At 37.2% G+C, this 16,222-nt stretch overlaps 1 protein-coding gene across 1 annotated transcript in view; it reads left to right on the top strand.

Moving 5' to 3' along the window:
- The window catches only part of GSPT1 (G1 to S phase transition 1), a 30,449-nt gene that overhangs the window by 672 nt on the left and 13,555 nt on the right, over positions 1–16,222 (top strand). Inside the window, exons 2-8 of the mRNA XM_026076655.1 lie at positions 46–84; positions 1,979–1,986; positions 11,018–11,065; positions 11,458–11,499; positions 12,265–12,492; positions 13,573–13,606; positions 15,130–15,207. Coding sequence (XP_025932440.1) covers positions 46–84; positions 1,979–1,986; positions 11,018–11,065; positions 11,458–11,499; positions 12,265–12,492; positions 13,573–13,606; positions 15,130–15,207 — 477 coding nt within the window. The remainder of the gene's footprint in view (positions 1–45; positions 85–1,978; positions 1,987–11,017; positions 11,066–11,457; positions 11,500–12,264; positions 12,493–13,572; positions 13,607–15,129; positions 15,208–16,222) is intronic.

The raw sequence follows: 16,222 nt of genomic DNA, 5'->3' as shown, positions 1-16,222 counted from the left end.
GCGCGGAGCCGCCTGCGGCTGCCGGGGGCCGCGGAGGGGACCCGGCGCCCCCGGCCCCGGCCCTGTGGTGCTCCCGGAGCCGCCGTGACCGGCGTCCTCTGGCTGCGTGCGGGTCCCCGGCACATCCCGCTTTCACCCTTACCTGCCCCCCGCGTCAGGAGAGCGAAGGGGAACTGCACAGTTAATTTCTTTTTCTTTTTTTTTTTTAATAAAACGCTAGGGAAGTTACTGTAGATCTCAGTGGTGATATATGTGTTGTTGGGGGGGAAATGGCATTATTTCTGCCACCAGTGTTTCGGACCTACCTTAAAGGTCTTTCTAAAGATCATATGAAGTAGTTAATCTTTTCTAATGTAATGCTGATAAATGACTAGTAGGGTAGGGAGGCCTGTCCAGCTGGCCTCGCTTGATGGAATAACTAGAAATTTACCCTGCTTTTCATTTCAAAGGATCTTTGTGCTGTGCAAACAGTGTTTATACCAGATCTACTTTGCATATGTGAAATTAAAGGAGAGCTACTTATTAATTTCCAGCCTAAACCGAAGGTCCTTCCAAGCATAAGACATGCTGGTTAACTTTTTGGCAGTATTTGAATGTCACTCTTGCAGCTAAGGAGTCTGAGACCTGCTTGAGTGTGGTAGTTGAAACATTCCTATCTCTTTCTAGAATCTTTCTGAATGCCTGTTGGTAGGGTATGAGACAAACTTGTATTTCAGAGATGGGTTCCAGTAATTTAATTTCACTTAACTTACTACTTGTTACATTGTATTTGCCATGATTTCCTGTTGATTGTGGCTAATTATTTATTGCATGATGATTTAATATAATGTTTTAGTCTTCCACTCCCTAGTACCTAATGTCATCTGATGTTAACATCTGAAATCTGCAACTTTCATATATGGTGCTTTAAAATTTGCGTAACAAAGAATATTAACTCATTTCTTGTGCTAGAACAAATGTTAAAACTAAGTGCTCTCAACAGCTATTCAGCACTCCTGATTTTTATTAGAAAATGTTGTTCATGTGCTATGTGGGCAGGCAATATGCAAGTATATTAAAAATATACTTTCAAGAAGCCTTGGACAGACTCTTGGATTCCTCTTTGAGTAAATGTATATGTTAGGGTTCACAGGTGTAAAGGCAGGGCAGATAGCTTGAGGTTGTGCTGAACGTGCATGCGCTGTACATTCAAGTAATCTTTAAAATTTATTCTGGTGTATTTTTCAGCCATTATTACAACTTGCATCTAAGTCTTTTTTTTAACTTTATAATCAATATTGTGACTGGAAACTTTCTTGGAGTTTTCAATGTTACAAGAATAACTTTTTTCCCCCCCCCCCCCGGCCACTCTTGCAAGGTTTGTTCTAAGGCTTCCTTTTTTGTAGGACTGAGAATATCTTTCCTCACCTATTCACTGCATTAATTTCTTCATGCTTTCTTCTCCCTGCTTTTGCTTCTTCTGAGGCTTATGAACAGCTTCTGTCTTTCCAGAGACTAGAGATGACTTTACTGAATGCCAGTTAGTACTGCTTTCTGGTCATCTGGAGTGAGCAGGATATCTTGTCTCCATCTCAGCTGTTGAGTACACTGCCTACATAGTGTTATAATCTGCCTGGTTTGAATTCACCTCGCTGCTATATCTTCTTTAAGGTTTAGAATTAAGTTTCTACAATTTACTTGGGTACCTCTATGGTTAAGCAGGCAAAAATGCTTAAGGTACCTGCAGTTCTAAAAAAAAATCAATTTCTTTTTTAACTGAAATACTATATTTACCATATACTTTTTCAGGTCTGATGTACTTAGTTACAGAAAGTAATTGACAGTCTTGTCCTTGCAGATGTTCATATAAGGTGACAACTACTTTTCTGGCTAGGAGAACTAGGTGGAGCTTGCTCTGGAAATAAGTCAGAACATGTGATTAGACAATGGTGCTGAATAGGTTACTTTTGAGCAACCTAGTTTGCTCTTGCTCCCACAGGCAATTAGGTGTTCCAAGGCACTCATTCTCTGTTAACTGGTGGAGAAAATTATTTCTATTTATCAGTTTTTACTTCACTAATGTAATTTTTGCTTGCAGATCATTTCGGAATTCATCTGAGTTTGAAATTAAGATTATTGCTTATATACAAAAAGGGCATGTTTAAATTTCTGAACCTAAGGAGCAGTTTTGTTTTTTGTTTTGAAGGGTTTTTTTAATCGTTCTTAATTGTTGTGTCCATGAGGACTTGCTTTTATCAAATTGCATCCCAGTCAACTCATTTGGTTAAAATCTCATTTTGGTGGATTCCTTCAGAAATTTGAAATAGAGACTTCTTAAATTATAACTGCAACAGTCATCACCGTACCACAGTACCTTCCAGTAAGTATGTCAAGTATGTCATGGGCAAGCTGTCCTTCTAGGGAAACTTATTTTAGATAGCAATTGCTAGAGTAGCAAACTCAACTGAAATAAGCCAAGGTGATAGTCAGTAAAACTACAGTAGATTGTGTTAGCGCCTCTAAATGTTCCTGATCGCAGCTATACCTTGCAACTTCACCATTCTGTAACATCTGTGACTTAATTTCTTACTATGCTTAAATATAAAAGAGGTGATTGGGGTTTTTTACTTGCATTTGGGTTTTTGTTTCTATATCAAGGTATGGTTTAGAAGCATGAGGGACTAGTTAACCCTCCTCCGCCCGCCAGATTAATAAAATTTCTATTCTCATATATATGAGAACCAAACAATTTTAATAAGTGAAATATTTCTGAAAATGCAGAGTCAACTTGCTTTCATTCTTGTGGTTAGATTTTGTCATACTTCTTGAATGTTTACAGGAGTTTTGGTAAAATTCATCAGTGCTTCCTTTTGTGAGTTTTATTCTATTCTGTGGTAGTTTTTCGTCTTCTTTTTAAGTCATTTTTAAAGTATTCAGTGTTGACTCTGCTTGGAATGGGAGGCTGATCTTCCTGAGGTCCCTTCCAAACTGAATTTATTCTATGATTCTAAGTATGCAGTGGTTGTGGTAAGAAAGAAGTGTCAATAATACAAAAGTAACAAGAACTAAAAGGTATGTGGCACTTAGCAGCTGGTGTAAGGAAAGATCACACTTATCCTTCTGGTAGTATTAGTGCTGCTGCTTCTTTTAATATCTCTCTTGATCACTTCTAGCGAATTTATGAACACATTTAGCAATGACTACAGTTCAGACAACTTGCATCTATGGTCTTGAGCAAAGCAACATCTGGCCTGAGATTCAATGCCCTTTAGACTGCTTCACTCCCTAAATATCCTCAGTGGCTTGAAGTAGTCACTTTTGAAATGGGTTATGTTCAAGCAGCTGGACATCCTCAGCTTTAAAACGCTGTAAATAAATGGATATAGCATCTATCTTTTGGGTTTTCCCTACTGTCGTTTGTCGTGACCTTGTAGCCAGCCCAGACTCTCCCACCCCCAAACAGGGACAAAGAAAGATGCTTCAAACTCTTCTGCTTTTGTACAGTACCATATAATTTCCAAAGTAAGATGATGTGTTATCTGTGTCATTGTGTTCCCCCAAACAGGTTCATCTCTTGTTTTACCCCTTTACTTGTCTCTGTAGTCCATGTTTAAGACTTTCTTCAACAATTCAGTCTTCACCAGACTTCACTTAGCACATGAACATGCTAAGAAAGTCTTGTTTGTCTAAAACAAGTCGTTTACTAAATTTGCATGGTTTAGTCATGCGAATACTTGAATAGCCGTATGATGATTTCCTCAAAAGTACGGTAATGCTACTGTAAATACTTCATATTTGTAAAAGTGAACTGTGAGTTCTTGCTGCTTATATAGCAGCAAATCAGTGCCATATTATAAATACTGAAGTATGATATAAATTCTTGTTAAATTATCAAAAAAGATCTTGAGTTGTGTCATCACTCATCTTCATCTAGAGCTGTGCTGTTCTGTGTCAGCTTCTACAGACAGATGATTTGCATAACATCTCTGAAAGGTCAGTGGGGAGAAAGGCTGTGTGTTTTGGCACTGACTTGCCAGATGATCAGACCTTATGTACGTATGTGATGCAGTCAAGGTGCTAGTGTATTACACAGATGTCCTTTGTCTACTCCTGATCCTTCCACAGGGAAGTGGCCATGATTGTGTTGCTCCTTTTAGAGTAATTCATCAGACTTCTGGCCTTTGTAGGAGTCCAATAAAAGACACACTAGGAGCGGGTTGTGGACTTGATGTCCTGGCAGTCTACATATAGTCTGCTGGCCGTGTGCTTTCCATCCTGATCTCTATTACTATTACTGGATTATTTACTATTGTAAGTATTTAAAAGGATGCTCTTAACTTAAAACTTGGGTGCTCTGTCAAAATGAATACAAAATGATTTGGGATAGTTCTTGGACTCTATCAGCAATTTGGTTTTACAATTTCACTTTCAAAATGCTGGGCTTTCTCTTCAGCTTTGTGATGAGACACATACACGAACAAGAGAAGCAGCTGATTGTACAAAGTTAAGGTGAAAACATGGTTTTGTTTTTACCATGAAGGAATAAAGTTGTCAAAATTTAATCAACAAAATCTCTGACTGTGTTCTGAGGAGGTCCATATGAAGATGACACTGATCAAATTTCAGTACAAAAGGTAGAAGTTCAGGACAGGTGATGCAATATTGAAAATCAGTTCTCTAGAACAGCCTCAGCATTTCAAACTCTTATGTGTAAATTTTAAGATGGTGGGCCTGACTTGCTAAAAATCTATCAGATGCTTAGTTTTTTCTTCTATTGCTACTGGGTTATGAGATATCTTCATAAAAGACTGGAATCCTTAACTGCCCCAATACAGAGCTTAATTTCTTGACCGTCTCGAAAATCAGTCTGTCAACTGAGCACAGGTACTTGGCCTTCAGGAAAAGGGTCTTTCCTTATATTCCCTGAAAATCCACATAAGCTTTCATAGACCTAGTTGTGAAGAAGCATGTTGGTTTTACATAAGGTAAACTTAAGGTGTGTCTTCACTGGGGAAGGAAAAAGGTGGGTCTCTTACTAAGCTAATGTGTAGTAAAATCATATGAAGACAAAAAGCAAATACTTCCTGCCCTTCACCCCCCCCCCCCAAATTTTACCAAATCATGTTAGAACTATTAAAACAGCACCTGTATTGGTGCATTTTAAGAACTGGGCATATATACTTTTCCCTGTCCCTGCTGAAGCTAAGGCTTAGACTATGAAGCAGGACAGAGACAGTAAGAAATTTGTTTTAGATATAAGTTAACTTTCTAAGCAACCGCTTTAAAGAGTGACCTCTTGAAAACCTTTTCTTTCTGCATATTTTAAAATATTGAATATGAAATATTTTTTGTAGCTCTAGCACCTATTTTCCTTAACTAGGTAACTTTTTGTGGTTTTTGTTAACTACAAATCATTCACGTCTATCTTTTGGCGCTTGTTCTTCTGCTCTGTCTTTGGCTCAGACCTTTAATTTATGCTCTGGTTTGATTTCCTTTCTTTTGCTTTCTTTTCAAAAGAAGGGTAAATATCTGTTATGTAATTCATGAAAACTGTTGAGAGCATATGGCTATTGTGTAAATATGTACTAAAATCAGGCATTCAAATCACAAATGTGCAGAGGTGATGGGAATCCTAAGGTGGGTGTCATGCATTTCTTCACTCTTCAGCCTTCTAGGAATTTCTGTGAAGGAACTTGATGCCTGTATTGGAGCAGCAGCACCAAACTCGCCATACAGACCATCTAAATTTTGTAGATCAGGCATTTCTTTCAAACTGAATTTGCCCAGGTATTACTTTCTCTTTTTTTCATATTGCACAAACCCCATTTCATTACCCCATAATCCATCTCACTTGTAAGGTGCCAGCACTGAGTTCTCGCTACACCTGTAGCGGAGCAGGCTGGGAATTGTGAGTGCTGCTATGCGTAGCAACAAGTTACTGTCTGTCATCAAGCCATGATAACTGACTCTCTGAAAGCATTTGCGTCGTGGCTCAGGTATCTGCCTCCTCAGAAGCAGTTACTGTTGAACAGTATCTGTTTGCATGGAGATGTTTATGTGCTTATTTTATGCATCTGGTAAATACTCAAGTTGAGGTAAAAATGGAAGTTGTCATCACTACTTTCCACTTGAACTTGTTCTCGTGTTGTTAGTCATATGCAAACACAATTTGGGCATTTCTGAGCTAGGCGCTTTTGCGAAGGCAGCATAAATGAATTAAGGTTTTGTGGTGTAAATAAGAGCAGAAGTAATGAATGGCATGACTGAATCAAATAGAGGCAAAAATGTGATAGTTGCACCCATTAATCTAGTGGAGTCAACATCAGGATCAAATTGGTTTCTTGTTCTCTGGGCCAAAAGGATCTGAGAGTGCAGAAAAACTGCTGTTAGGTTGAGTAGTCAAAAAATTGTTTAGTTCCTGGCCTCTAGCTCTTCTCTCAAATTAGTTCAAACTCTGTTAACTAAAAATGTGGTTGCTGCCACATGTGGCATCTAAAATACTAGAGGAAAATAAAATGAAGAGAGACTTCCAGGTTTTCATCATAGAGTAAAAACCATTTAAAAGGAGATGAAGTATGAAATATTGCCCCAAACACCGATTTTGTTTAGGTAACTGTTATACTTGTCATTCCTCTAACATTTTTAAGGAGGATATGCTAAGGCAGTAAGCTTATGTCTAAAGTTATGCTGCATTCTCTTCTAATGACTTTAATATTGTATTTTAACTGCAGTTCTTTCAATATTGATTCCCAGGTTACCAGCTACACTTGATTTCCACACATGAAAATCCTGTTTTGTTCTAACAGAAATTTTATTCTAAAGCAGTTTTCTGCTTTTTTTTTTCATAAGTATTCCAAATTACTAATGCTGCTAAGTTTCTGGCTTATACTGTTCTAAAATGTTATTTTCAGAGGCTGAGTGATAACTTTTATTTGGTTCTACTTGTGCAGCCTTGGTTATTGTAAAACAAAAATGCGCACAAGTACAAAACTTCATGTAATACAGAATAAATTCATCAGCTGTAGTAGAATACAGTGTGAACTCAGTAGGCACTATGCCTTCTTGCAGTATTTTTTTAGGACACTACCTGTATTTTAAAGAGAGCAGTCACTCTGTTTTTAATAGTAGTACAATTTTGGATTCTTTATTGAGAACATACGTACTCCTCCAGTGAGTCTTGTGGAAAAACTTGAATTTTTACCATATTCAAACAAGACATTGAATTACATAAAATCATGTCTAATGGTCTACCTATAGATAAATGTAACATATGTATCCTTTTTTTCCTTCAGCAATGATAACAAAGATATGTCAAAAAATGTCCTAGAGCTCTGATGTTAGGAGGACTAAAGATGAACTGTTTGCTTCTTGTAATACAGTGAATAAGAAATGCAGTAACTGTTTGACCTATAGTTTGAGGAGAAGTATAGTATAAAGGATGCTACCTAAAACCAAATTGTTCCATTTGTCACATGTAAATGCAGGAACTGGAAGCGCTATGTAACTTTAAGACTTCATTCTGACTTTAAAAACAGATTTCATGTAGGCACTTTGAAGCCTTCCCATATAACAGGACTCCTACCTGAATGATCTCCATAGACGAAGAACTAGAATTTTCAAGCTGAACTTGAAAGCATGTAACAGATTTTTTTAACTTGTATTCTGCCTCGCTGTATGTGATATTTTTACAATAATAGTAAATTTAACTAAGAAGATTTATGGTTAACTTTATTTCTGACTTCCAGAAAACTCAAAATGAGAAACTTTACATGTCTCTAGAGTGTATTGGAAATACCAGGATAAGTTACAAGGATCACTTAGCACCTTTCTCAGTTTCCCTCATCTTCAAAGGTTTTTTTGTTATGATGTCCATCTCCTGCCTCCTGGGGAAAAGGAACAGGTTTACTTCAGTTCACTTGATTTGTCCAAACATTTTGCCACAGGGCCGGCGTGGGGTTTGGATTTCTTCTCGTGGCATAATCCCAGAACTGGGCCCTATGTAGCAAGCCTATCTCAACTGGATTCAGAATTGCCATCTCCTCCTTTTCACGTGGTCCAAACATTTGCTGGACTGTTTCAGAGCTGTAACTTAAAGGTGAAGTGTTTTTCTTGCGTTACTGAGAGTTCTCTTCCGTTGTCTCTGTTGTGGCACTAGTGGTGCTTTTCTGTTCAGGTGATACGTTGCTTCAGAGAGCTGATATGCCCAAAAGCTGTCAGCTTTTTCATTTTCTTTTGGGATTTTGCTTGTTTAGGTTTTTGATGGTTCAGTTTTTCGTCAGATCAGCTCCCTCAGTGGGCCCTCGATACAGTTACGTGTGCACTAATGCTGAGGCAAGAAGAGGTAACAAGGAGAAAACTATGGCAACCCGTCTGAATTAGTTGAGGAAGCTGCAGAACTGCACCCTTCTTTCCAGGTGATCATCTAAAGGCAGGCTTTAGGGAGTCTGTTCATCTCCACACAGAGCCTACAGGGATAAATCTGACTCTTTAAAAACAGATTTTTTTTTCCTTTGTATTTGTTTGCAGTGTACCACTGTCTAAAATAAGTTGATTTAAACTGAAGCTGTTTATCAGAAACAAAAGATTTCTGAAAGGTGTTTATTTTTATCACTTAAAGCCTGTTCTTTTTGAAAATAAGTTTCTTTATTTCTTTTTCACTTGACTTCTCTGCAGTGGGCTTCTTTTTCAGAGAGTTGTTTGTATTCCTTTCCTGCTTTGAAGGGTTGGTGAATCTTTCATATAATTCAGTCTTCCCTTGTAAAACTTCTGCCATTTTGTCTACCAAAATGACCAGCATTTAATATGTGTCTGCGGTCCTAACTGAGGGTCTGTTGCCTCTTAATTCTGCACAGCATTGGTACCGTTTGGGTTCCATACACAAACCATCGTGTTGATTCCCTTGTGTGTTAGAGCCATATAAAATTTAACAGATGGGCGGACTCTCAGCAGTGCTAGTCCCCGTAGGGTGAACGCGGAGTCCGTCCTTCTTAGGTTGCCATTTCTGGTTTCCTCTCAATTTTCTGTGCAGGAACTTCTTACTTTCCCTCTCTCATTCATAGTTCGTAAGCCCACACGCGTGAGTTTATTATGAATGCTGTTGATGGATGCTACTTCTAAAGAATTAAAGTAACTCTTCATCCACTTGTAGAACTTCCGTTTCAAGGCAAGTGGATGAATACTGTAATGTAATAGTTTTTTAATGGACAGACAACAGGACTGAAATGATCTTGTAATGAAAATAGTTCTGCATCCTAACTACAGTATGTGTGAAATAGCCAACAATTTTCTGATGCGTGACAAAACAGTGGCTTTAGGTTCATACCTAGATTCCGATCTAACTGCCACCTGCTTACTTTGCCACACTGATAAATTTGGGTCAGTTTAGGTCTGTTTTCCAGCTCTTAAACAGGAGTAATATATCATTTTCTTAATAAGGAATATAAGGAATCTTGGTTCTAATCTTATGCTTTTACTCTAGCCTATATTAAATCCTTTCTCTTAGAGCTTTGTTCCGGTGGTTTTGGGACCCTATATGACATGATACAGGAGGGTAGGGAACCTTGCTGTGAACAGTTTCCCCTCTGGGGTGTTGCGTGCCCTCCACCGCCGCTGGTCGCTGTGCAGTGCCCTGATCCACATCCCCTGCCTGCAAGCTCTGTCCTCTGGCCCCCTTCCAGCTTCTGCAGCGCTGCTCCAGTTTATAGAAGTCTGCAGCAAATGCACAAACAGAGCTAAAGGAAAGAGGCTTAGAAGCAGGTCTTTCTCTGCGTGTTTTTGCTCTTTTGAGAGGATCTGTTTCATCTTTAGGTCCCATTGTGCATCTAGAGTAAGGAATGCTGCGCGATCCGGGCTTTTATAGTGTGGTTGAAGGAAAGTTGGCAGTATAACTAAATGGAGAATGTGAGTTTGGTATGTGACTAAAGTAAAATAGGGGGATGAGTTTGTTTCAAAGAATTTTGAAGTTGAATTTACAGTAGGAAAACACTAAATAGGTTAAAGTTTTAGGGATAATTAAAGAATGCCTCTTGATCATGTGGAACAATGTCTCAAAACATCAAGTGGTGTATTTGTTATTTGGAACATGTCACTCTTAGTAGGTTTAATAATTATTTATATCTCAGCATATAGTTTAGTGCCATGGTTTCATGCTACTGAGAGAGTTGAATGATCTATCAAAAAAAACATGCTTGTGGCTTTGTGATACCCACATCACTCTGAGATTGCCCTCTGGGTAATGGGACTTAAATGGCTTATACTGATGATAAGGAGGATGGGAGGTATGAGTGGCTTAAACCAATTCATCATGTGTATCCAACAAATAATTTATTTTTAACTTGGTCCAAGTAAGGATGGTTTTGGATTTGGGTTGGGGGTGGGGGGGAGCGGTGAGTGTGAAGAATGAGGAACCTAAAGCAGCTCTAGTATGTTAGAGGACTGTCAAACTTACTAAGCCTATGAATGAACTTATTTCTTGACACTAATTATTACAGAAGATCTTTCAGAATTTATTCTTCTTAGTTTGTTTCAAGTTTCTACTCCATACTTAAGTGAAATTTATAAGGCAGGTAAGAATTGTAGATATGCCTGTAAACTGAGGCTGGCAGAACCTTTCCCTACGGCTGTGACTTCATGCAGGCAAGTCTGTTCCACTGGATACAATGAAACTGCCTTGCCCTGCTTTAAACATCAGTTAGATACTAATACCTAAAATAGCCAGAGTGCCCAAAAAGGATGGGCAGGTAAAATACAATGTATAGAAAAACTGCTTCCTTTAAACTTCCTTTAACGTATTGTTCTAGATGAAAAAAAAATAGAACTGTTTCCAGAATTGGTGTATTATTTTCAAAACTTTTTTTTAAGCAGTGTACTTTCTTCAGAATTATTTGTGCTTAGAGGCTATATTTAGTACTGTTTTCAGAGGGAGGGTTGTTTTTTCCTGAAATACAATTTTTCAATAAAGTTTGAAGAATGGTCATTTATAACTAAATATTGAAATTGGTTACATCTATGTATTTTTAAAGTTAAAATCTTGCTGCAGGTGCACCTGTAGAGTCTTCTCAAGAGGAGCAGACAGCCTCTTGTGAAGGTAATTGCTTTCATGTTCTGAAGTCACACAATACAGATCCATTAAATATGATTTAAGAAATTTAATTGCAAAGAATCTCCTGTTTAAAGATACATGTATGATCTATTTCCCAATCTTTATCATGCTACCATTGTGAGATAAGATAAGTCAGTATGGTTATCTCCAGGTTTTTTAGCAAATGAAGCAACGTGCGTAAAGACCAATTGATTTATTCAAGGTCAGAAAGCATGTATGAAGCAGAACTTAAAAAATTGAATCTGCATCTTAAATAGCATAGGAAGGTGCCCAAACAGCTGAACTGTCCTTTTATTAATTTTAGCACTAACTTTTTTTCCTTTGTTGTTGACATTTTCATGGTAAATATGTGTTAATGATTCCTTTTTTCCCCGTAGGTTCAAATGCTGCTGTTAATATGGAAATTTCAGAATCTGTTGGTAAGATGAGAATTGGTTCACTTCCTTGTAATATTGCTATAAAACAGCTAATCTAGGGCTTTTGCTGATTCATTGTAAACTAAACTGAAGAATACCTTACTGAGCCTTAACATTCTTTTGTTCTTACAAATTTTCATTTTGTCTCTGTACTTAGATTAGAAAAGAGATAATTGACCACTAGGATGCAATGGCAGGTGCAAATGTATTACTTGAACAACGAACGAGTGTCTGCACTTCCTTCAAAAGTCGTTTCATGTTACAAAATTGTCTCATTAATATGTATGAAATGGTGATTAACAAAAAAATTTCAAAGTGATCAATAATATGAACAAGCAGAACATGGAAATTGTATCTTTCTACTTGTGTTTGTGTGGCTTTTGAGTTGCGGATTTAAACCATTATCCCTCCCCTTTTCTTTCTAAAATATGATGGTGCATATCTATCTGTGATTTCAGACTAGCATGATCTGAGTCAATTTTCAGATTTGTTTCCCCCCCCCCCCCCATAAAATTGTTTCTTTGTTTAAAATAGAAGTCCCTGTGAATCATAGTTTTCTGATGTCAGTGCACAGGCTAGTTTGACAACTCCCAGTAATAACCACTTCAGAAACAAGCAGCATTTGCCTCTTCTTACATAAGAAGACAGTGACAGACCCGATTAGCTGAAATCTTTCAACAGTCGAGGAGGAGGGGGAACCCTTTCTCAGTAGTCATTGCCTTTTAATTTCTTGATCTCTTTGAATGTGTCTACTTGGTTAACTTTTAGTGGAAAATGGAGAGACAGAAATGTCCCCTGAAGAGTCATGGGACCACAAAGAAGAAACAAGTGAAGCAGAGCTAGGAGGTGGTCTGGCAGGGGATGCAGGTCCAACTGAAGAAGGTGCTCAGGAAATGATGGAAGAAGAGGAGGAAATACCAAAACCGAAATCTGTTGTAGCACCACCAGGTGCTCCTAAAAAAGAACATGTAAATGTAGTATTCATTGGGCACGTAGGTAAGTTGTAACCAAGTGTGAAGAAATTGGATATTTGCTTTATGTATTACCTAGAGCTGGGATTATTAGGAATTAATCCTGTTCTTTCTAGGGATGTAAATATTCATCCTGACTTGAGGTTAATAGTAGCATTTCATCCTAATGAAGCCACTCTGGAAAAAATGATTAATATTAAAGAAGGAATAGAGTGCTTGTGTTCTCTTGTACACAACAATGTCTACGTTCATGATTTCTCAAGTACTTGCTCTTTTGAATATTTATGTGATGTATCTGTGTTTATGATCCAAAGGATAAAATCAGAAAATAATCCTCGTATTTTTGTCTGGTTTAAATATTTTCAAATGATTCTTATTAATTGTTGAAGAACTTATTCAAAATGTTGCAGAAGATATTGTTTGTAGTCTACAAACAATAAATGAAGCTAAACCAGTGTTAAAAGCTAAGCATTTATAGCCCAACATCCCAACAGAATAATTTCAACAGGCTTCAAAAAAATCTTAAATGGTGTCAAAGTACAGAAGGATTACTGAATCAGTCTTACAGTAAATGCTGTATTTTCACATCTATAATCTCTCACTTTAAAAGCACTTAAAGTTAGTCCTCAGATAAACTCAGAACTGAGCCACACAAAGAGGCAACGGGTGGAGGTGCGTGCCCATCTTGAAGAGCAGCCTATAGAAGTTAGGGAAAAGGCTGGAAGGAAGCAGGGAAAGGGCTTTTGCAAAATTTCCTGAACATGGGTAACCCACGCTTTTGCTGGATCATAACTTATATTGGTTTTTGTTGTTGTTGTTATGGGTAATGCCAAATTTATATGTATGAAAATATGGTATTCAAAACTCGATATAATTTACTTGATAGTGTACTCATGGAAGATCTTTCATGGGAAGCTGAGAGATGCTTCAAACAGCTTAAAGTTAGATTACAAAGCAACTCGAAAATATACCTTTGGAAGTAAATTATATGACCTTGTTCATAATTGCTTTCTTTTTTTTTCTAGTTTTTTCTTTTTAATTGTGAATGATTTAACTATTTACATATATGTGTGTATGTGTATATAATTCTTATTCTATTTTTTAGATGCTGGCAAGTCAACTATTGGAGGACAAATAATGTAAGGAAACTTCTCTACAAGATTCTAGGTTTTCTGTTCTGTCTTGTGACTTAAAAGTACCTTAAGTAAAATGAGTAATTTTTTTTTTTATGGCTTTAATCAGCATAGATTAATATTTTTATGACAAAATGGTACTCTGCCTGTTAATTTAGTTGCTCTTTGTCTTTGGCATTTTTTGTTCCAGAAGATCTAATCTTATCTCTATAGGAGTTTCACTTACGTAATGGAAACAACTTTACAAAAATACACATTATTAAATTAAAAAAAAAATCAATCCCTTTCTTAGAACATAAAACTCCATTTTCATTGTGTTTTTTAAATGCTATTGAAACTGCATTATACCCTTGCTTAAACTGTCCTTTTTTGTGAAAATTAAAAAAAAAAAAAAAGGAATATGCTTATTCCCTGGTGTTAGCATTGTCGAGCATAATTTTATTTGAAAGTGTGAAATTGAAGTAGTTAGCTCTTAAACCTATTTTTAAAAAGCGTTTCTAGCGATTGCAATATTCTTATAAGAGAAAATTAAATAAACCCTATTAGATCTGACAGTTTGTCAAAAACAAGAAATGTGACTTAGTGCATGAAGAAATAAATGCTATCCTGCTGATGCCAAGTATTGCTATAATTTTAAAATAATATTCTCAGAAAAAGTGGGAGGTCTTTGTCTTGGCATTTTTGTCTTGTTTTGTTTTAACCAGACTGGAATGTTGGAATTGTCATGCTGCATTTAATCTTCTAGTTCATACATGGGCAAATTGGCACTTTATTGTCCGATGTGTCTTGAGTATTCTCACTGTACAGTGCCTAATCTTAACACTTCTACCTGAAGTAGTCATGTTCCTAAAACTTTTGAAGGAATGTTCCTGTGGTCTTTCATTTTTTGGAGGATATCCCTTTTTGTTGTAAGGACATGAAAAATAGAGCCAGTACCACCTTTGTCATTAGCCATTTGTTTACTGTTATCATTACTCTTCCTTATAGACTAAGTAGATGACCCTTATGAGAAGATCAGATAGAAATATCTGAGGGGAAAAATATGAAAGCTGTAATGTTATAAAGCTGCATACTACTTACTCATCTTGCTCTTAGTATCTTAAGATATATGTTAAGACCCATTTTAAATATCAGCTTCTGTGCTCTATATAAAAAGAATGGTAGCCAAAAATGTTTTTAACTTTCAGTAATGTTTCATTTTTATTTTTATAAAATTCTCCTATCCCAAATTTTATTTAATTTTGAAGTGTAATACATCAGTCTCCAAAACATGCATAACAAATGTAGTTCTTTTTCAAAACTTGTCTCTGTCAAGCACTTTATAATCAGGTTTGAAAGACACTTTTCTCACACTTCTACTAAAGTGGTGGTGGTGTAGTTCTCCATATCAAATAGTGGTGTGGAAAATTCTACTGCTGCTCATATCAGACTGTTTTTCAAAATAATCTATAGTGATTGTGTAACTATTAAACAGAGAAGTAGCTCCAAATAGTTAATGTAAAATTACTTTTTTTTTTTCCCCCTCTTAGGTATTTGACAGGAATGGTTGATAAAAGAACACTTGAAAAATATGAAAGAGAAGCTAAAGAAAAAAACAGAGAAACATGGTATGAAATTTATTGAAGATGATAACATGGCTTTCTGTTAACACTGTGATGGAAACTGGGAATTTATTTATTTATTCATCTTTGTCCCTGTAGTACTTGCTTCTTGCTAGATTTGGTTTGCATGGGGCAAAAGGGCAGATTATTTTGTTTTCTTCCAGAATTTCTTTAACTAGAGCTGTATAAAACAGTGCAATTCACTTTGGAACAGGTTTTGCTGCTTTTTCCCCCCCCCCCCCCTTCCCTCCTCCTTCCTCCCCTTGAGAGCAATGCTTTACATTCCAGTGCTTTGGAAAAACTAGTTGTCTAGTAAAGGAAATACAAGCAGACACTTTTCTCAGGCAGCTCTTGAGATTGCTGCATCTGTATGTCTTTTACCTGTTAACAGTGGAGAGGTTACAGGTAAGGACAGAGATCAGAGCTGTCAGTTCAGGAGACATAGGGAGAGAGTGACTGAATAGGTTTGGCTGAAGAACTTCCAAAATGAGAAATGAGATTATGTGCAGAGTTCTTAAACTACCTCCAGGGAAGGAGATGCTGCTCAGGAGTGGGCAGGTTTGGGGTTTGGGTTTTGTTGTTGTTTTGGATATCTTTTATATGCCAATCTGTCGTCTTTCTCCCTCAAAAGCTTCTGAGAAGCTGCTTTCCCTTTTGGAAGCTTTTTATTTTTGGTGGGTTTGGGGGAAACAGGGAGTGGAGTGGGGCCTGGAAAAGCAGCAGCCAAGACTGCGTTAGGGGTAGAGCAGCAACGGAGTGTTTGAGAGGGAGGCATTGACCTGAACTATTTGGATTATGTGGAGAGGGAGAGAGGGATAGAAGGTGTGACATACATGGACAAGCATCATTCCCCTGTTGGGAATTGATCATGGTAATAAATATTTAGTGGCCTTCCTCAAAAATCCTGGCTAGCTTAGAATCCGCCCCCCTCCCTCCTTCCAGGGAGTGAGTTGCAGGAAGTAACTTCCTGAACGCTATTTTTGTTCTTTAAAATATCACAATATGCAACAAACTATGATGT

This window comes from Apteryx rowi, unplaced genomic scaffold (assembly GCF_003343035.1).
Source record: "Apteryx rowi isolate R43461 unplaced genomic scaffold, aptRow1 scaffold_436, whole genome shotgun sequence".
Taxonomy (NCBI): domain Eukaryota; kingdom Metazoa; phylum Chordata; class Aves; order Apterygiformes; family Apterygidae; genus Apteryx; species Apteryx rowi.
This window is presented reverse-complemented; position numbering and strand designations above follow the sequence as displayed.